The 21,902-nt window shown below is 41.9% G+C and overlaps 1 protein-coding gene across 2 annotated transcripts in view; it reads left to right on the top strand.

Annotated features, from left to right (window-relative positions):
* The window catches only part of POP1 (POP1 homolog, ribonuclease P/MRP subunit), a 35,116-nt gene that overhangs the window by 516 nt on the left and 12,698 nt on the right, over positions 1–21,902 (top strand). The window contains exons 2-11 of one of the 2 annotated variants that reach the window (XM_005215620.5): positions 5,755–5,895; positions 7,355–7,522; positions 8,742–8,917; positions 10,111–10,359; positions 13,903–13,990; positions 14,502–14,689; positions 15,393–15,649; positions 15,762–15,855; positions 18,500–18,611; positions 19,381–19,500. In XM_005215620.5, coding sequence (XP_005215677.1) covers positions 5,757–5,895; positions 7,355–7,522; positions 8,742–8,917; positions 10,111–10,359; positions 13,903–13,990; positions 14,502–14,689; positions 15,393–15,649; positions 15,762–15,855; positions 18,500–18,611; positions 19,381–19,500 — 1,591 coding nt within the window. In that variant the 5' untranslated portion in view covers positions 5,755–5,756. Of the gene's footprint in view, positions 1–5,754; positions 5,896–7,354; positions 7,523–8,741; positions 8,918–10,110; positions 10,360–13,902; positions 13,991–14,501; positions 14,690–15,392; positions 15,650–15,761; positions 15,856–18,499; positions 18,612–19,380; positions 19,501–21,902 lie in introns of those variants that run through there. The other variant, NM_001193215.1, reaches the window with a different exon arrangement.

Genomic DNA, 21,902 nt, shown 5'->3' with positions numbered 1-21,902 from the left:
TTGAGTCGCGTCCGACTCTTTTGCGACCCCTTGGACTGTAGCCTGCCAGGCTCCTCCGTCCGTGGGGATTTTCCAGGCAAGAATACTGGAGTGGGTTGCCATTTCCTTCTCCAGGTTTTAAGCTAGGAATACATGCATATTCATGAAGGGGCTCCAGCGGAAGGCAGTTCAGCATAGACTTGTGGCAAAGGTCAACAGAGTTTTAGTTTTAGTGGAAGAGACGGGGTTGGGGGAGGGGGTCATAAGAAAGGTTAGCATCATCATCCCAGTTGATCTGATGATTGAGTGCCCGAGGGGGTTCAAATTCTGCAAAACAGCTGGAGAAAATGTTTCAGGCTACTCTTGGTCATGGAAATAGAAATGGGAGTTTACAACTGATTTTTATTACTGGTACTTCTCCTGCCTGATAATAGTTGTTTTTTAGGTCCCTTTCAGCTGCTCAGTCAGTGTCCTACTCTCTTTGAAACCCCATGGACTGTAGCCTACCAGGCTCCTTTGTCCATGGGATTTCCTAGGCAGAAATCCTGCATGGGCTGCCATTTCCTGCTGCAGGGGATCTTAAGATCGTTTTTTAAGGTCCATTAAGATCATTATTACTGAGCCATGCTGTTCAGGGACAAGGCTTGTGGCCAGGCTTAGATCACAAAATGGCTTAGGCAAGAAATGGCTTCTCTAATGCCAAGAAAGCCTTGCCTGGTTGTTTTTCTGGGGACCCCCTACTTTATCTGTTTACACTTCAGCCCCTGTGATCTTGAGCCCACTCTGTCTGTCATTTCTCTGCATTGCCCCACCAGGCAGAGGCTCTCCTAGGACTGGGCTTGCACTCTCTAAAGGAATAAGATGGGTGATTCGGAGAACCTTGGGGAGACTTGGCACTGTTCACCTCCTCCCTGCCCCCTCATGCTTCCTCCTCTGGAGAGCCCCTCGAGATTTACAAGATGTCTCTGCAGAAGCCTAGTGACTGGCATCTGATTTCAAGTAGGAGATTATTGATCTCGGTGCAGCAAATGGCCCCAGAGCTGTTCTCTTGGCAGATATTCAGTCATGCAGTATCAGAAGCAGTGGTACTTGGCTAAATATTTTTTACTGTTAAAATATGCATTACAGGCACGTTTCACTTCTTATTTTACGCATGCACATGCATATTCAACAGATATATATATTGAGCCCCTGCTTTGTGCAAGACACTCTGCTAGGTCCTGGAGATGCGGCAGTGAAAAAGACTGGCAAAAATCCCTGTCCACCCCTGCTTCTGAAACAGAATCCTCTGTTTTCCACCTCATTTTGTTCTACATACTGTGGGGTTTTGGCTTTCCAACTCTGACTCGAGAACCTTCAGAGCTTTTTCACTGGTTTAGAGTTTTTGCCTCCAAGCCTTGCCTACTGTTTTGTCCTCTCCTGCTCTTTCCACTCTAGTTATCCAGAGTCCTCACTCCTGAAGTCATGAAGCAGATTCTTAAATACTTTCTTCCCTAAGTTCCGACTAATGAAATCTTATGTTCTCATTGACTTTTCCTGTAGATTCACACTTTTTCTTTCGCTTATCCTGTTTCCTATTGTGCTGTACTGCAAAATTTAGTCTTTTAAAATAAAAAAAATTTTCTCTTTTTTAGTTCATTTTAGACCCCTGTGTTGTGTGTTAGTTGCTGCTGGGGCTTTTCTCTAGTTGCAGCAAGTAGCGGCTACTTGAGTTGCGGTGCGCAGGCGTCCCACTGCAGTGGCTTCTCTTGTTGCAGAGCACAGGCTCTAGGGCACACAGTCTCAGTAGCTGCAGCTCCTGGGCTCTAGAGCACGGGCTCAGGAATTGTGGTGCAGGGGCTTAGCTGCTCCTCGGCATGTGGGATCTTCCTGGATCAGGGATCAAACCCAGGTGTCTTGCATTGGCAGGAGGATTCTTTACCATTGAGCGACCAGAGAAGCCCTTTCATCTTTTACTATATGTGATCTTATTCTCTAACTGTTTTTAAGAATGGTGAATATAGCCAGACTGCCTGGTTTGAATCCCCGCACAATCACAAGCTGAGTTTCACCTCTCTGTGCTTCAGTTTTTTCATTTATGAAATGAGGGTAGTGCTAGTACTTCCCTCACAGGGTTGTAAGAATAAGTAAGTAAGTATGAGTTAAGGCATGGGGAATAGGGCCTGACACACAAAGTTCTCAATAAATATTGGTGCTTAAGATGAGTAATTCTTTAAGGAAAGAGGCCACACCCATGTGCTACTTTGGTATATACACAACCCAAAGCTATTAACCACATATAGGTACCCCCCAAGCTTATTAAATTTGATTAAACTGGATAATTAGGAGGTGTTTTTAATTTACAAAACACTTCACCATATGATTTTTAAATAGGCACTCTCTTGAAGCATTACAGATAATTAAACTTGAGTAGTATTGGAGAAGACTCTTGAGAGTCCCTTGGACTACAAGGAGATCAAACCAGTCAATCCTAAAAGAAATCAGTTCTAAATATTCATTGGAAGGACTGATGTTGAAGCTGAAACTCTAATACTTTGGCCACCTGATGCAAAGAACTGACACATTGGAAAAGACCCTAATGCTGGGAAAGATTGAAGTCAGGAGGAGAAGGGGATGACAGAGGATGAGATGGTTGGATGGCATCACCGACTTGATGGACATGAGTTTGAGCAAGCTCTGGGGATTGGTGGTGGACAGGGAAGCCTGGCGTGCTATAGACCATGGGGTCGCAAAGAGTTGGACACAACTGAGCAACTGAACTGAAGTAAACTGGAAATATTAATATTTCTTGTGAAACAGCATGCCTGTGTTCATTAAGCAGATTTTATTAAGTCTGAGTCACCAGTTTTTTAGGGTAAAATAAGTCAGAGATCATCTGTTTAATTCCCTGGTTTTCAAACCAGATTCTACTCTACCAAGGGTTGTATCTGATCAGCCAGGGGATAATATGCTGGATGGGAAAATATGACATGTTCAATTTATGTGAATATTTGAGAGAAAACACTTTTATAAAGCCTGGCACATACTTAGTGCTCATTGAAGTTTTGACTAAAATGGCTATGAAAACAAAACTGTGACTGTTGGGAATATGTAAAATTCACATGAGTGTTAAAGGTAATGTTAAAGGAATGTTAAAATTCCTGCTGGAAGCTATTTTAAACTAAATCCTCAGGCTTCATAAGGATGTATTCTACATTCATTCTCTTCTAGCATCAGAACTGTTTGAGATTCCTTGCTAGTTCAATCTGCTCATTTTCTACTCTCAAACCTAAGCTCAGAGATATGATTTCTGGTTCCTAAATTTGTTGTCCCAGCCAGGGCTCCCAGTTAGTGATGTGTTTTACTGGTTAAGTTCTGATTCAAGCATGTGGACTGAACTGTTTTGTAGGATAATTTTGAATGGTTCTTAATACAGTCAGACCTTCACTAGTCAGTGAGTTTTGCAGAGCTCTGTTTACTTACTACGTATTTTTAAGTTTGGAAAATATTTTGGAGTGTAGATCAAGTTGTTTTTCATGTAAGTGAAAACAGAATGGAGTGAGAAAGTGAAATGAGATACATTTCTGTGACTTCATTTTTTATTTAAGAGTAAGAGTTACCATTAACTGAGCCCTTAGTTTATGCAGAGCCCCATGCATTGTGTTGGGTACATTACCTTACAACCATTTGTAGATCATTCCCATTTATAGAAAGGGGGACCGAAGCTCAAAGAGGGAAAATCATTTTCCTAAGATTATATGACTAAAAAGTGTTAACGGAAGATATTTGAATCCAGGTCTTTCTCACTCTGAAGTAAAGGCTCTTAAACACTCTGCCACATAGATTACTCTTGATTTTTATGAAGTATTGAATTGGAAAGAAGATAAGTGAATTTAATTCAATGGCACTCATCGGGTGTGGTGCAAATCCTGATGTGAATTTTGAAAGTTTGTGCAGGTGGTCAGCATAGTGATTGGGGTAACACTGCTGCCATTTACTAGACAGGGATCAGGGGTGTTAGCTGTCCTGCAGTGTATGATACCTGACTCTGCTTTGTGTAAAGTAGTGGCTGGATGGATTTAATATGTACTGAGTTTTCCAGGAATACAATAAAAAGGCAAGATTGAACTTTAAAAGTAGGATTTGTACTTTACCAAAGAGTGTTTACGAGTTTAGGGAACCACGTCGCAGTGGCATTACTGCCCTAACAGGTACTAGTATACACCTGCATCTCTGCCTTTGTGGTTGTCGCGGGCGTGTAATTCTATGTATCAGATCAGATCAGTCGCTCATTCTTGTCCGACTCTTTGCGACCCCATGAATCATAGGTGTGAGTAAAGGCTAGTATTAAAACATTTAAATGCTTGGAGAATAGCTTGGTCGTGGCTGCACTGAGCCTTCCGGCCTCCTAGTGTCTCCTTCCTGCAGGACGCTTCCCTCCCTACAGTCAGCAAGGAAAGAGTTAATGCCTGCCCTGTGGGGGCTTCTAGGCTCCGCTCCGCTCCAGCTCTGCAGATCGTGCCCATGCCTCTGTTGGCGCCTGTGTCTGTGATTATCCCCCTGGGTTAAACATACCTCTGTTTCATAATGTCATCTAGTTATGTGAAATACTTACATACAGAAAAGAAATATTATTTTAGTTACTTTTGGGCTTCTCTTGTGGCTCGGCTGGTAAAGAACCCGCCTGCAATGCGGGAGACCTGGGTTCGATCCCTGGCTTGGGAAGAGCCCCTGGAGAAGAGAAAGGCTACCCACTCCAGTATTCTGGCCTGGAGAATTCCATGAACTATATGGTCCATGGGGTTACAAAGAGTCGGACACAACTGAGCGACTTTCACTTCACTAATTACTTTTAGTTCTCCCCTACATCACAATGAGGGCACATATTGTAGGACTTGTTTTGATAAAAGTTATGTGTCTAGTAGGTTATGTAATTAATGAATTTCATTTAAAATAGAAGACAGGTGTTTCAAGCTCTTCAGTAAAAGAGAGGGGCATTGAATTTGAGAGCTGAGAACCGCTGTGGAATCAAGCTCCACTAGGTTTTTGTCCCTTTGTCTTCTTACTTCAAATTGAAATCTTTTGCAGTTCTAAAGGTACAGCTGGCCTCATCTCAGTAGTAGAAATGAAAATGTTAGTAATTTGTGTTCAGTTTTTGGTGAGGGTGTCATATTGGAATAGTGTATTTCGTTTTTCATTGATTCACGTGGCTCTTGTTTCACTTAATTTTGATAAACTGTTTTAGCTAACTAAATTTTTTTACAAGGGCACAGGGATCTTATCTTCATTTTTCATCCTGCCAACAAACTTTATGCAGTGTCAACCCTGGTACGTGACTCGATTATTTGACAGTACAACACAGTTATTTTTTTCTGTTGAATTAAAAGTTTTTGGTGTTAATGCTAGTCCCTCTGGTTATAAATCCCTGCTGTAGCTCAGTATCATAGTAACTTTTTTTTTAAGTTTTTTTTTTTTTTTAATGTGGACCATTTTTAAAGTCTTTATTGAATTTGTTACAGTGTTGCTTCTGTTTTTATGTTTTGGTCTTTTGGCCATGTGATATCTTAGCTCCCCAACCAGGATCGAACCCGGGCTTCCTCCACTGGAAGGCCAAGTCTTAACTACTGGATCACCAAGGAAGTCCCCTATGATAACATTTTGGTGTCATTAACCCATCTATAATAGATGGAGATGTATTATGTTGAAGATTCAAATTCTAAGTCACATGAACATTTATTCATTAAATTTATTTTTTATTTTTAAAATGTATTTCAAAATTTATTACTTTCTTTCCAGAAATGTCTAATGCAAAAGAAAGAAAACATGCAAAGAAAATGAGAAACCAGCCCACCAATGTGACTTTATCCTCTGGCTTTGTGGCTGACAGTGGAGTAAAGCACCATAATGGAGGTGGAAAACCTTTCCAGTCTCAAAAAGGTAAGATACACATGGTACTCGCTACACTCGCTTCCCTATGGATCAGATTGCTTTCGTCACTCCTTTTGGTAATCATCATCTAAATGATGGAGGAGCTAGATTAAAAATAGATACAGTTGACCCTCATTATTTGCAAGCTTTGTATTTGCAGATTCCCCTAGGTGCTAAATTTGTAACCCCAAGCTTAATCCTCATGGCACATTGGTGGTCATATCAAGAGTGGGAACATTTTTGATTTCCCTGATGCAGGTATTTCCAGTGGAGTTCCCAGTGCCATCCTGTTTGACCTTCTTACCAGAAGAAGGATTCTGATGGGGCAGGGCCGTGTAGTGTAAGAAACTCCAGCTGTCACGGGGTTTGAATGCCGATTGTGCGGCAGCCCCAGGCAGGTCACTTAACACTTCTGAACTTCATTTTCTCTTTGGAAAAGAAAGGAAAGGCTGAGTTGTTCTTACGATTTAAGACTGTAATCTCTGAGATACATGTAACTCACATACACGCATGGACACATACATGTTTTCTCTCAGAGCAAGGGCTCAGTGTTCACTCGTTCACTGTTGGCTGTGACTTTCTAGAACATAGCAGCTGGGAATAATGAAAACTGGCTGTACGTATTTTAGAGCTGATATATTTTATCTGTACCTTAACAGTTTATTAAATGACACTGGTATGTTTCTTGAAATACACTGCCTTTATCATGTCAGCATTTAATTTTTGTACTGATTTTAGAAATCTTATAAGGTGATGTGAAGGGGATAGCTGTTTATTAGTCAGCAACAGGAAATAGAAAATAGATTGAGATGCAACACTGATGCCCAACAGGCCGGGTGAGAAGCCTTAACACATATCTCATTTATGTCTCACAACGACAGACTTTGCAACATGTTTCTTGATTATAGGGCCTTAATAATTGTCACCACAATGGAAATAAGCAGGAATGCAGTGAAATTCTCTACTGATCTTTCCCTGTGTTCACAGAGAGGGATTTGATGATATCTTGAAGTCAGAATGGTTTGAATGCCCAGGCATATGTATAGAAATTGCCTTTATTTCTTGCTTAGCATAGCGGCTATCGATTGGAGTGTAGCAGAGAATTAAGATGAAAGACTAAATATGCACAATCAGGTGAACTGTAGTATTTAAGGGAACTTGGGTGTAAAATTCACATTGCACTATTTATATAGAGAAAATTTCGCTTGTGTCTGTTATATCCAAGGTTCTTCCGTGTGTCACAGGGACATGGTTAGCTAGCATGCCGCCTCCTAGCTGTGTGACCTCGGGCAAGTCAGTTCACCTCCCCACCTGGGAGCCCTCCTCCTGCAGGGGAGGACAGGAATAGCCACCTTACAGGGGGGTTACAGGACTAAAATCCCCATCAGTGTTGTCACCCAACACTCTCATCCTTATCTCTGATAAAAGTGACCTGTTTCTTCTTGTTTTCTTTTTGAAAACATACTAGAGTCTCATCCTGGAACTTCCCGACAGCGGCAGACCAGAACGACCCACCGTCCGCTGGCCGAGTCTGATGTAAAGGAGCAGCCTTCCTCCAGGGTAACCTTTAGAAAAAAGGGAGGATGGAAAGCAGGTCCCGAGGGCACTTCTCAGGAGATTCCCAAGTATATAACCGGTAGGTGTTTGTACGGAAGCCAAGCGTGATTGGACTGTGAGCTCTGTTTCTCCTGCAGCCAGATTTCTAGTGCCCTCTGGTAGCTCAGGTGGTAAAGAATCTGCCTGCAATGCAGGAGACCCTGGTTCGATTCCTGGGTCTGGAAGATCTGCTGGAGAAGGGATAGGCTACCCACTCCAGTATTCTTGGGCTTCCCTGGTGGCTCAGCTGGTAAAGAATCCGCCCGCAATGCTGGAGACCTGGGTTGGGAAGATCCCCTGGAGGAGTGACAGGGTACCCACTCCAGTATTCTGGCCTGGAGAATTCCCTGGACTGTGTAGTCCATGGGGTCTCAGAGTCGGACACGACTGAGCGACTTTCACTTCAGGCGTGTCTCACCTGCAGCCTGGACTCACTGCCTGGGCCTGCGTGCTCTCCCTGCCCCCACTCGCCATCTTCTTAGAGGTCCTGATTTGTCTTTTTTGTCTTAAAGTTGTCGTTGGCACCACTCCCTCCTTGTTAAAAAATATAAAATGCCATCCATACTCTTTAGCACGCATCTCCAAAGATGCACTGAACCAAATTCAGTGCAGTCTGAGGGCAGCCAAGGCCTGTAAGTTCCTGTCTCCAGGCCCTTTGTTGCCTCGTTCCCTGATGCCCCCTCGTTCCCTGATGCCCCCTCGTTACCCTCACCCCCACTACCTCATAACCCTGTATTCTTATGGTCTCTATGCCTTCCTGGAGGAATTCACTTAAGTGTCTCCAGCACTTTGTTTATTCTTTAGGGAAAAAAAGAGTCTATTTTTCAATAAAACTAAAAATACTTATGGTTATATATTTGTAAAAAAGCAGACACTGTTAAGGAAGAAAACCCTTGGAATCAAGACTAAGATTTTGTTTTTTCTTTGTTTTCTGGTGGGATAACACTTAAGAACAGTTGTGATTATATTGCATGTAGCCTTCTGTTTTAAAAATAAAACCTTTTAAGCTTATTTTTTAAACTTTTTTTTCTGATTAGGAAAGTAGAACTGAATCCTTGCAAAAAACTTGAAAAATATAAGTTGAAGGACAGTTTCCCAGTCATGTAATACAGAAATAACTACTATTGGTATTAATCTATTAGGGGTTAGGGTAGTGGATGAATTGTAAGCTTGTGTATTTAAAAATCTTTCTGAAATCTACCAGGAAAAGTATTGATTCAAGATGAGTTTTTAAATGGCATTGCTATTTCCTTCAACAGCTTCTACTTTTGCTCAAGCCCGAGCTGCTGAAATCAGTGCCATGTTGAAAGCAGTGACCCAGACATCTTCTAATTCGCTGGTTTTCCAGACTCTGCCACGGCACATGAGACGAAGAGCCATGAGCCACAATGTCAAACGCCTTCCTCGGCGGTTACGGGAGATTGCCCAGAAAGAGGTATGAGAATCCCTTAATGTAAATGTTTAGGTTAGTAGTTCTTTAAAGAAATTGAGAAGTATTAGCCTGATAGAATTTATTAAAATGAAAACTAAGAAACAACATACTCATTTTGCATATTTTTTGGTTTATCATTACCTTTCCCCCCTTCACCCCATACCCCCCAAATTAGCAGGCTGCTGGATATTATAGCTACTTTTAAATATAGCATTTGCAACCTCTCTCTATGACGTTAAACAGTTGGTATTCCCCAGTCAGATTTAAAATAAATTTAGACCTTCTTACTAGATAAGTAATTTAGCTCTGCACTTTGGAATGTGACCAATCTAGAGCTGAAAGGTTAAAAGATTGCCTTTTGTCCTTTTTAAAATTGAAAACTTGAACTTGGATTTAATTTTTGTTCAAGTCCTGTTGTTTTTGGCTTTACCAAAATTCTTGGTTTGGTCATTCTATGATTGTCTAAGCACCTTATGTCTTCATTAATTGATTCAAAATTTCTTTATCAAGTGCCTTCTAGGTACTGGCATGAAGCTGGTGGTGGGGTTAGAGTCTATTAAGGTAAAATCTTCTTAAGGGGCCCACACACTAATGGAGAAGAGTTTTTCCCACAGAAGTTTAGCTTAGCTATGGAAGAGAGGAAGAGAGAAAACTAAACAGGAATTTTGTACTTTCTAGATTTCATGAGAAGTCTGTTTCCTCATGATAGCATTTAGCATTTGTCTTTCAGTACTTAAGTGGTATGAATTGTGTAGGTTTTTCCCACTTTTATATTTTTGGTCCTTAGTTTTGGGTTTAATTATGATCTTAGAGGTTAAAAAAACTATAGAAAGAGAACAACGAAGAGCTAGCATTTATTCTTTATTGCTGTCTGATATTGATAGCCACACATCAGTTTGACTTACTATGTTGAACAGTTTGTAAATATTCTAATCTTCCCAGGCCCCAAAGTTTGCCCAGTTCGTGAGTGGTAGAACTGAGCTTCCTTCTTAGGTTTGCCTTTTCCTAAAATCTTCATTCTTTCTGTGACCTCCTCTACTTTCGTTGGAAAAAATCACCAATTAAAAAATTGCACAAACTAATGGAGTCCGTAAGGTATTTCACTTCCCCTAAAATTAGCTGTTTGAATTCCTAACACTTAACTTTGTTTTGAGATGGTCACAAAAGGGGATCTGCCTGTCTTCTTGAAACTACAGGCAGAGAAAGCAGTTCATCAGAAAAAAGAACACTCAAAAAATAAGTGCCATAAAGCTCGACGATGTCACATAAACCGCATACTGGAATTTAACCGGAGACAAAAGAAGAACAAATGGCTGGAAACTCACATCTGGCACGCGAAGCGGTTTCACATGGTCAAGAGGTGGGGCTACTGCCTGGGGGAGAGGCCGACAGTCAAGAGTCACAGAGCCTGCTACCGGGCCATGACGAGCCGCTGCCTCCTCCAGGTAGGCTTCCGAAGCCGGCGGCCGCTCAGCGTGCTCCCCTCTGTTGCTGTTTAGACTCTTCCCCACCCCTTTAGAAGAGTTCTATCTAACATGATGTATTTTAGAAATAATTACTGGGCGAGAACCATTTTGCTAGATGCTGGAGTTGAAGCAGCCTAAAGTTTTGCCGGGAGACTGACAATCAGATAATTAGCCTAAAATTCAGTTTTGTTATAAGGGAAACCTGTGCAATACTATGAGTATTCATAACGGGAAGAGGAGTGCTTCCCCATGCAAGTGATATTTGAGCCGAGCTCTAAGGGATAAGAAATTGCCAGAGTGGGGAAGGCAGAAGGCAGCCAGATAGGGAAGGATTGAAATAAACGCACTGTGACAAAGACGAAGAGAGTGAGAGAGAGCAGGGCTAACATTAGGGTGAGAGTAGTTCTGGAGAAATAAGAAACCAGAGCCCGTGGGGTCTTGTTGGTCATGCTCCAGGTTGATTCAGCATTGATTCATTTAGCAGTCATTTGCCACCATAGATATTTGAGAACCGTCTCCGCTGGGAAGAGTGTTTTAACGTCTTTGAGAGGACAGTTGATTTTAGAGCTGATTTTAGAGCTGTGTAATAGTCTTTGTCTGTCTTGGCTGTCCTAGCTCCCCCACCCCAGCAGCCTGCCCCAGTCCCCCCAGCTCCGCATGAAATCGCTTCTTCTTTTTCAGTACATGTTTAGCAGTCTGTGGGTTTCCCTGGTGGCTCAGACGGTAAAGCGTCTGCCTACAATGCGGGAGACCCGGGTTCGATCCCTGGGTCGGGAAGATCCCCTGGAGAAGGAAATGGCAACCCACTCCAGTATTCTTGCCTGGAAAATCCCATGGACTGAGGATCCTGGTAGTCACAAAAGACCCCAGTCCATAGGGTCGCAAAGAGTTGGACATGACTGAGCGACTTCCCTTAGCAATCTGTTCTTTGCAGAGGGCCTTTCAATGGCAGGATGGCCTTGACCAGCTTTAGAAAGCTCTTAGTATTAGCATCCTCTGATACCTCTTGAGAGCAATATAGCAGAATAATCAATACAGGAACCTGAAAAAAATCTGTGGTAAAAAAGACATAACGTCAGATTTGCCATTGTATTTTTAAGTCTGCACTTGCGTGGTACTTATTGCTTAGGTCTTACGTATATTCACATTGTTGTGTGACTGTCATTACCATTCATCTCTGGGACGTGTTCGTCTTCTCAAGCTGAAATCCCGCATCCATTAAACACTAAATCCCCATTCCTGTCTCGCCCCGGTCTCTGTCAGCTACCATTCTACTTTTCATCTTTATAAATTTGACCACTCTAGGTGGCTCACATAAGTAGAATCATATAATACTTGTATTTTTGAGACTGGCTTATTTCCCTCAGCATGATGTCTTCAAGGTTCGTCCATGTTGTATCATGTGTCAGAATTTCCCTCATTTTTAAGGCTGAATGATATTCCGCTGTATTTTATGCCATGTTGTGTTTATCCATTCATCCATCAACGCTGATCCACTCTTGGGTGGTCTCCACTTCTTGGCTGTCGTGAATAATGCTGCTGTGGACATGGTGTACCAACATCCCTTCAGTTCTTTGCTTTCAGTTCTTTTGGGTACATGCCCAGGAGTGGAACTGCTGGATCATGTGGTAGTTCTTGGTTTAAATTTTTGAGGAACCATCGTACTGTTTTCCATAGAAGCTCTACCATTTTACATGCCCATCAGCAGTTTCTCCACATCCTCACTAAAACTTGGTGTTTTCTGTTTTTTGGGGTTTTTTTTTGATAATTGCCATCCTAATGGGTATAAAGTAAAATATAGGGAGCTCTTAAGAGCCTCTGATTTGAAGACTGAGTAGCAGAAATCATGGATTAGAGTCAAATTCTTCATTTTACATTGCAGAACTGGGATTTGGAGTGATCAAGTGACTTGCCTAGGGCCACACAGCTTGTTGGTGACCTACCTAGCTCTTGGAAGCTGACTCCCCTGGCCCATGCTTTCTCCACTACCATTGCTCAGATTTTAAGGCAGACCTAGTTACTTCTCATTTGGGGCAGAATTTTTGCTGAGGTTATCCCATAGTTTCTTTACATCAGCCCTAAGTAATAAAAATAATAGCTAGTAATAAATATTTTTGAATTCTTAATGTCTGTTTTAGTACTTTACATATGTTTACTCACTTAATCCTTATAGCAACAGTATGGGGTAAATGTTTACTATTATTTCCATTTTACAAATGAGGAAGCTGAAGTACAGAGAAGTTGGGCAGTTTACCCACAGCCATACAACTAACGAGTGGTGCAGCTTGGATTTGAGCCCAGGTAGTCTGGCTCCAGGAGAAGGCAATGGCAACCCACTCCAGTGTTCTTGCCTGGAGAATCCTGGGGACGGGGGAGACTGGTGGCTGCCGTCTCTGGGGTCACACAGAGTCAGACACGACTGAAGTGACCCAGCAGCGCAGCAGCAGCAGTCTGGCTCCAGAGTTCCATGCTCTTAACCCTCATTCTCTGCTGTCAGCCAGTTGTACACACTCGAGTGGGGTTCATCTGCCACTGACAGCTGGGAGTGGATCACTGTTGCTGGGAGATTTCTGTCAGCACAGATGAACATGGGTTTGCTGGAGCCTTTGCTGTACTTTGCATTTTAGTCTCCGTGTGTACTAGATTTGCTTACCGGACCCGTGGCAGAGGGGTTAGCTCGGGGGTCAGTGAGCCTGACTCGAATGCCAGCTTCTCCACTTTCTGATGATATGACTGTTCAAGTAGCAGTCTCTGTCTCAATGTCCTCACCCGGCAAATAAGTTAATGCTGGCATTTGATCATCAGGTGTTGGGAAGATTAAATGACAGTCCAGTAAGGAGTTATCCCCACGCTGTCACTCAGTAACCTTTCAGTAACTATTAACCATTATTATGTCTTTAACATAATTGATTTTATTAGCTCAGTCTGAGCTCTCTTCATCCTATTTAAATTGATAAGGCTTTATTCTCATTACTCGCATTTTTCCTTGTACATTGCTTAGTCAAAGTTGGATATCATGGTTAATACTGAGCAGGGGATGGGGCTTCCCTCGTGGTCCAGTAGCTAAGGCTCCATCTCTCAGTGCAGGGGACTTGGGTTTGATCCCTGGTCAGGAAACTAGATCCTTCATGTCAACAGCTAAGATCCAGAGCCGCCAAATAAATAATATTAAACAAACAAAAGAGAGAGACTGAGCAGGGGAGAAATATGTGATAAATTGTCTCATGTGTCTTTAGGCTGAGTGTTGAATAATCCTAAAGCCCTAAATTAGCTAACCAAAGTGAGCATCCTTAACATGATTTTGCTGAATTTATTACAGTCTTGCTTATTCTACTTTGATTTTTCACTTTAGGTAGATTTGGGGGAGGGATAATCCTTAAAGGCAATAGTTTTTACATACCACTTGGAACTTATCTGTGAATATAGGATAAAACACATACCTCCTTTCTGAAAAGTAAGATACTACCACTTACATTTTAAATAGAAATTCAAGTATTTAATTGTATCTCCCTCTTTTTACAGGATTTATCCTACTACTGCTGTTTGGAGTTGGAGGGCAAAGAGGAAGAAATACTAAAAGCACTTTCTTCAATGTGTAGCATAGACACAGGTAAACTTGTTTCAAAGCTGAGTCCTGTTCAAGTCTGTATATGTGTTCATTTCATGAACAAGTGTCTGCTGTAAGCTAACCCTAACCCACTCCAGTGTTCTTGCCTGGAGAATCCCAGGGACGGGGGAGCCTGGTGGGCTGCTGTCTATGGGGTTGCACAGAGTCGGACACGACTGAACTGACTTAGCAGTAGCAGTAAGCATTTTGGCATTTAAACAGGCTTTACGGAGATAGTTCTTATTCCTAACGAGTATATTCATGTAAGGAAAGCTTGGGGTAGCTTTTAAATCATTTCTAACATACTCAGTATAAAATGAGAGAACCATTATTCTGGTGCAGTAAATCTAGATAGGAAGAAACTCAAAATTCATTAAATCATTTTCTCAATAAATTTTTATTGAGAACTTATCATGTGCCAGGGTTTGATCTAAGCAATGACCAAAACTAAAACCTCATCTTTTATGAAGATAGACAGTAAATGATCTTGGAATTTTGTTTTTGTTTATGTCAGGATTGACTTTTGCCGCAGTCCACTGTTTGTCTGGAAAGTGCCAAGGGAGTGTCATGCTTTACCGGGCAAATAAGTATCCCCTAGAAATGCTGGGTCCTGTGACATTTATGTGGAAGGCCCAGGGGACCCCTGGTGATACTTCTGAGAGCAGGCAGTTGTGGATCTGGCTTCATCCAGCTCTTAAACAGGTATAATCCTTGACATTATTTCTCATCACTCAGTCACTGTATTCTTGATTACTGTAAGAAATGAGTGCTACAGAAATTTAAATAGTGTGAAAGTTTGACTGACTGCTTGGTAATGGAATATAGGGAGGATAGTTATGTTAGTATTAATAAGTGAAGCAAATCTTGGCCTGAGTTTTGGTAAGCCCTGAGTAGGAGTAGAGATGAAACCAGTCTTACGCAAATGGCTTGAAATGGTGCGTTGGACTCGTGCTTCCATTGTCCTTAACTGGCTCATTGGCATTCATGTGCTTGTTGGAGCCAGTTTGATGATGAGAATCTGTTTTGAGTAATTCTGACAATTTTTTAATACTGCGTTTAGCTTAGCTTCCCTCTATTAGCACACTCATTGCTTTTATACAGTAGACTATAAATTTTCTCCAAATTCATCTTTAAACTAGTTAAAAAAAAAAATTGGTCAGAGTAGTCATGTTGTTTTCATGAATCTTGGACATTTAGGAGTTCTTTTTTTGTTCTATGTGTCAAGCACTACTCAGAGGAATCAAAAAAGCTTTTCAGAGGAATCAAAAAAGCTTTTTGACGATTTTAAATTTAGCTTCATTTGTGTGAGATAAGAATATAAATTTTTACAGGTAGAAAAAATAAACTAAGCCAACTTAAACTTGTATTTAAATTCAGAGTTTAAAATGTTTGAATGTGTCCTTAGGATATCTTAGAGGAGATAAAAGCAGTGTGTCAGTGTATGGAACCTACCAAGGCAACTGTACAGATCCCAGATCCCCTTCTGACACCGTCTCAAGAGAAAAGCCAGATTGACCTGCCTGAAGAAAAAGTCAGCAAGAAAAGAAAACGGAAAGATGATGGGGAAAACGCTCAACCAGTTAAAAAAGTCACTGGTGATGGAACTAGAGATCCACTGCAGCCATATTCTTGGCTCTCTCCAGCCACAGGCATCGTGATCCGGTATGGGCTGAACCTACTCTGAACCTACTGAACGTTTTCAGTGAAGGCGTGCTCTGTTTCTGTCAGTGAGGCAGACATTACATGAAGTATAAAGCCCTTCTCTTTCTTTCAGTGATTTGACTATGGAGATGAACAGATTCCGGCTGATCGGTCCTCTTTCTCACTGCATCTTAACTGAGGCGCTCAAAGCTGCTTCCGTCCACTCCGTAAGAGTAAACCTGATTGCGTTGCTTTATTCTGGTCAGGTCCTTCTTAGCAAATTTGCAAAACCTAACATATAACTTCGGAGAAGGCAATGGCAACCCACTCCAGTATTCTTGCCTGGAGAATCCCAGGGACAGAGGAGCCTTAGTGGGCTGCCGTCTATGGGATCGCACAGAGTCGGTCATGACTGAAACGACTTAGCAGCAGCAACATATAATTTGGCAGCATTTGTGGCCATAGCTTATATGTGTTTGTTTGCCTAGTTATGCTTATTATCAAAGACTCTATCTTTCACTTCTAGAATAGCAAATCTAAGTGAATGTAGCAAGTAAACTGATTAGTTCTCATTTAAATACAGACTGCTCCTGCAGCTTCTGAATTTTTTAAAGGGTCTTAACTTCTGCACCATAGGTAAGTAGGTAACAGGGAGCTGCCCCTAAAATCCCTGAAAGTATATGCCAGGTTTTTTTGTTTGTATTTGTGTGATGCACATTCTCTGGGGTTCGTTTTCAGGATGGTCTCTAGCAGGTTGAGAGCAATGTGTGACATGTACCTCTGTTCAGTAGAACTTTCTGCAAGGATGCTGTTTCCTTGTGCTGTCCAGTACGGGAGCCACCAGCCCCAGGTAGCTACTGAGTGGCTCATGTGACCGAGGAAGTGGATTGGTACTTGTACTTATTTTAGTGATTAACAGGTAAATTCACAGCTCTCTGTGTCAAGTGGCCACCATGCTGATTGCACAGGTCTGGAGAGTAGAGAGTAGATGAGGAATCAGACTCACATGTGAACACTTGGGGTTCAGATTTGGTCTGTTTTCCTGTATCAGTGCCTCAGTGTCCATGCTTCTCGCAGATTGGACATGTCTGATATGGTGATAGAGCCGATCAGAGTTTGACCTGTTGGAAGACAGATAAACTTTAAAAACCAAAGGCGACCTCTCTCTCTTCACTGTTTCCACACTAGTCTCAACCACTGTCGTCTCTGGCCTGGGTCCTGAAGCAGCTTCTCAACTTTCATTCATTGTTCCCATTTTTTGCTCCTTTCTCCACACAGGAGGCAAAGTGATATTTTAGCAATTTTTGGTTTGTTTTTTTTTTTTTTAAAGGAAAGTGAAGTGTAATTTTCTTTTCTTTTTTTAAATTAATTAATTTTTTATTTTTGGCTGCACTGGGTCTTGTTACTATGCGGGCTTTTTCTCTAGTTGCAGTGCAAAGACTTGTCGTTGCAGTGACTTCTCTCATTGCAGAGCACGGGCTCTCGAGCATGTAGGCTTCAATAGTTGTGGTGCACAGGCTTAGTTGCCCTAAGGCACGTGGGATCTTCCTAGACCAGGGATCGAACCCATGTCCCCTGAATTGGCAAGCGGACTCTTAACCACTAGACCACTAGGGTAGTCCCATTTTAACAATTTATGCTCATCGAGCTACTTCCTGATTAAAAGCTTTTGGATAGCTTCTCACTGTATGTGAGAAAAAAAATCCAAAGCCCTTAATTTGACTGGTAATCTTGTGCCTCCATGCCTGTCTGGCCTTATCTCTTCTCATGTTCAGCACTTCAGCCACACCGTCTTCTTCCAGTGGTTCCAGGTTCTAGAATGTGTCAGATCTCACGTTCCTTTGAGACTGTCTGAATTTTCTGTCTCTACCCCTCTTCTTGGCTGAGTCTAAAGGTTTCAACATCTATATCATTTTCTTCTAGAATTCCTTCCTGACCTCCAAGTTCAATTCAATCCTTGCTGTTGTTTTCATTCTGTCTTGCTCCATTCCTCAGTTTTTACGTCTAGATTTGTTCGCATGTCTTTGTGAGGTCTGTGTCTCAAGACTCTGAGCTTCCTGCTGGCAGGCTCGGGGCAGTCCTCTTCTTGACTCTGTGCCCCAGGCTTAGGGCAGTGCCTGGCGCTGACTAGGCATTCCACGTTAGCTAGTAACTTGCAGAGGGAGGATTCGAACCTGCAAAGTTTGGTTCCAGGGTCTGTACTTTGAACCACGTGCTACCTGAGTTTCTGTGAGGTAAAGGGCTCAGTGTATTAATATTATAGGTTAGACTCTTAGGGGAACATCCCCCTTCAGCAAACTTTGGTATGAACCGCAGCTGTAAAGTTCTCTTCCCGGGCATGCATATGGTACTCGAAGTGCTGTTTGAGACCTCAGGCCCTAGTTCTGTTCAGAAAAAAAAGCAAGTAAAATACAGTATTTCTTGAAATTTCTAGAAATACTATAGTAGTAATGTCTTCCTTTGCTGAAGATTTCTTCAAAAGGGGTTTTGTTTTGGTTTTTCTTCAGTGGGAAAGTTTTATTGCTTAGTCTGGCGATGAGGTTGGTAGTACTGGGAGAAGAGCAAGGAGCAAGGTCTCTCATGTTGGCGCTGTGCTCCAGAGACTACAGGCGTGTGGTAAGTTAGGTAGTCTCTCAGAAAACCGCAGATATTCTTCTTAGCATATGAAATCTTGAGAGAAGTATGGTCCTATGTCCTTGTCTTTAATTAGAAGAGTCGTTAGTCTGATGTGACAATTTCCTGGTTCCTCTCCAGAAACATTCATTCTAAGAAATGAGGATGCAAGGACGGAGGCCAATAGCACAAACGTTTTAACCAAAATTATTAGCTGATCCACTGTTTGTCTGGTGAACAGGAGTTGTTGTTTTCTAGGAGGGAGAGGACACAGAGAAGACACCTCACCGTTGGTGGATTGAAACCTGCAAGAATCCTGATAGTGTTTCCCTTCATCGCAGACAAGAAGCCGTTTTTGAATTGTTGGGAGGTATACGCTGGAATGGGGCTTCTCAGGTGGCGCTAGCATTAAAGAACCCGCCTGCCAGTGCAGGAGACGTGAGAGATGCGGGTTCAATCCCTGGGTTGGGAAGATCCCCTGGAGGAGGGCACGGCAACCATTGCAGTATTCTTCCCTGGAGAATCCCCTGAACAGAGGAGCCTGGCGGGCTACAGTCCATAGGGTCACAAAGGATGGGACACAACTGAAGTAACTTAGCACTCAGCATGCATACAGGGGAACACTGGGTTGTACTGGGAAAGAAGGGAGGAGTGGGAACTGGGTTAAAAGAGCATCTCGCAGCTGAGCTACCTAAATGTAGTGGTGCTTTTTACTTTGAAACTGTTAAAATACAGCAACAAGCACGAATGAGATGTTAGAACTTTAAATAAATAACTGGTATTCTGTTAATGTAGGTAAAAGCATATACTGAAATGCTTTAGCTACTAAATGTTTTAGCTACTAAACTGAAATCTTACCCGCACATGATTGCATTTGTGTGTAAAGCTCCTGTAGTTATTGATAGGAACATACATATTCATGTTGTAAAATGACCTGTTATGTTAATGTTTTTGGTAAGAAACTTCACTCTTTATGAATGTTAATTTATTCTCTGAAAGTATCATTGGGAAGATAAAAGGGAATGTGTATCTTTACAAAATCAGCCCAAGATGAAAATTTCATTAGAAACATTTGAAAATGAAAGCAAAATATGTATTTGTGAATAACTTCCTGTTTGCGTCTTGTTTTGTTGCTAAAGGGATAACATCACCAGCAGAAATTCCAGCAGGTACTATTCTGGGACTGACGGTTGGTGACCCACGAATAAATCTGCCTCAAAAGAGGTCCAAAGTTTTGCCCAATCCAGAAAAATGCCAAGGTAAAGTTCCTGAGACAACCCTGGTTTTCCTTAACAACTGTTCTGACTAGTCAGTCCCATTAGAAGAATTCTGTCAGTGACAACTTCTGCAGTAACTTTATCTGTAGAAAATTTCAGGCCCTCTTTTTACCTGCCTACCTTTTTAAGGTGATCATGATAAAAGGAAATGGTATATCAGGAAGTATCTTTAGCTGTAAACGTGTAGCCTGATCCTCATGTTCATTTTTTCCGCTGAGTTCTCTATTTTCAATATCTAGTAATAACCTGCCTCTGCAAACGGGGTTCTCTGAAAATGCCTGGCTTTTCAGAATTTTAATTGTGAGGAAGGGACCCGCACCCGAAGCTGGTCTTGTGCTCTTTGGAAGCCTCTGTCTGACCATACAGATGACCCAGGTTCGAATCCTGGCAAGGCCATCCCAGGTGCTGAAGGGTAAGAGGTCTCGGCTTAGACTCAGTAGCGTGGCCTGTGGGGGTTTCTTCGGGGTGACGTGGTTGGGGGTGGGTGGGGGCTGGCTAAAATCTTAGTCTGACCTGCACAACTGTGATAATGCCTCACTGTGTTTACTGTCTTTTAAGCCCAGTTAATTGGAAGAATAATTAAAATCAGTCTGTCAGTTTTTGGAGAAAAGATACTGGTGTGTGTAGTAACAACTTGAGATTTGTTTTTTTTTTTAACCTTCACGAGTAGATAGATAGCTTATTAAGGGGGCAGTACAGTACTCTGCCAGAACCTTAACATGAAAGGTGGATTGGCTGAAAGAGTTTAAGATATATAGGTAAGTTAGTTAATTAGAGAGTCTAACACTTTAATCTGGAGAAGGCAATGGCAACCCACTCCAGTACTCTTGCCTGGAAAATCCCATGGGTGGAGGAGCCTGGTGGGCTGCAGTCCATGGGGTCATGAAGAGTCAGACACGACTGAGCGACTTCACTTTCATGCATTGGAGAAGGAAATGGCAACCCACTCCAGTGTTCTTGCCTGGAGAATCCCAGGGACGGAGGAGCCTGGTGGGCTGCCGTCTATGGGGTCGCACAGAGTCGGACACGACTGAAGCGATTCAGCAGCAGCAGCAGCAACACTTTAATTGATGAATTGCTGGCTCTTTCTTTTCTTTTTTAACAGCAGTATGGTTGGGTACAACTGTAAAAGTTAGAGCATCTACTACACTGATAACTGTTGACTGTCAGAATGATCTCAGAATCGCAGTTAAACTCTACTTAGTTTGGCTGCCTCAAATCCTTTTTTCAAATAATTTTTTAAAATTCCTATTGGGGTATAGATTTACAATATTATATTAGTTTCAGGTGTATGGCAAAGTGAATTTGTTATCCATATACGTTCAGTTCAGTCGCTCAGTCGTGCCTGACTCTTTGCGACCCCATGGACTGCAGCACGTCACATACATATACGTACATCCATTGTTTTTAAGATTCTTTCCCCATATAGGCCATTACTGAGTATTGCGTAGAGTACCCTTTGCTATACAGTAGGTCCATATTAGTTATCTTTTTTATATACAGTAGTGTGTATGTGACAATCCCAGTCTCCCAATTTATTCCTCCCCTCTTTCCCCCCAACCCCATAACCATAAATTTATTTTCTACATTCGTAACTACTTCTGTTTTGTAGATAAGTCCTTTTGTGGCCTTTTTTTTGATTTCACATATAAGCTATATCATATAATATTTGTCTTTCTCTGTCTTACTTCACTTAGTATGACTGTACCTAGGTTGATCCATGTTGTCGTAAATGGCATTAATTTGTTCTTTTTGATGGCTGAGTAATATTCCCTTTATATATGTACCAAATCTTCTTTATCTGTTGATGGACGTTTAGGTTGCTTGCATATCTTAGGTATTGTAAATAGTGCTGCAGTAACATTGGGGTGCATGTATCTGTTTGAATTATGATTTTCTTTGGATATATGCTCAGGAATGGGATTGTCGGATCTTATTGTAGCTCTATTTTTAGTTTTTTAAGGAATCTTCATACTGTTCTCCATAGTGTCTGTACCAGTTTTGGGAAAAGGCAGTTATGTATTAAATTCTTTCAAAGGCTTTCACTGTTCATTTGCTAAGTTGTGTTCAACTCTGCAACCCCATGGGCTGCAGCATGCCAGGCTTTCCAGTCCTTCACTATCTCCTAGACTTTGCTCAAACTCATGTCCATTAAGTCAATGATACCATCCAACCATCTTATTCTCTGCCACCCACTTCTGCTCCTGCCTTCAGTCTTTCCCAGCATCAGGATCTTTTCCAATGAGTTGGCTCTTCACATCAGGTAGCCAAAGTATTGGAAGTTCAGTTTCAGCATAAGTCCTTTCAAGGAATATTCAATGTTGATTTCCTTTAGGATTGACTAGTTTGATCTCCTTGCTGTCTAGGGAACTCTCAGGAGTCTT

The sequence above is a fragment of the Bos taurus genome, chromosome 14, assembly GCF_002263795.3.
Source record: "Bos taurus isolate L1 Dominette 01449 registration number 42190680 breed Hereford chromosome 14, ARS-UCD2.0, whole genome shotgun sequence".
NCBI lineage: Eukaryota > Metazoa > Chordata > Mammalia > Artiodactyla > Bovidae > Bos > Bos taurus.
The sequence above is the reverse complement of the archived record's forward strand: the minus strand, read 5'-3'. Positions and strand labels throughout refer to the sequence as shown.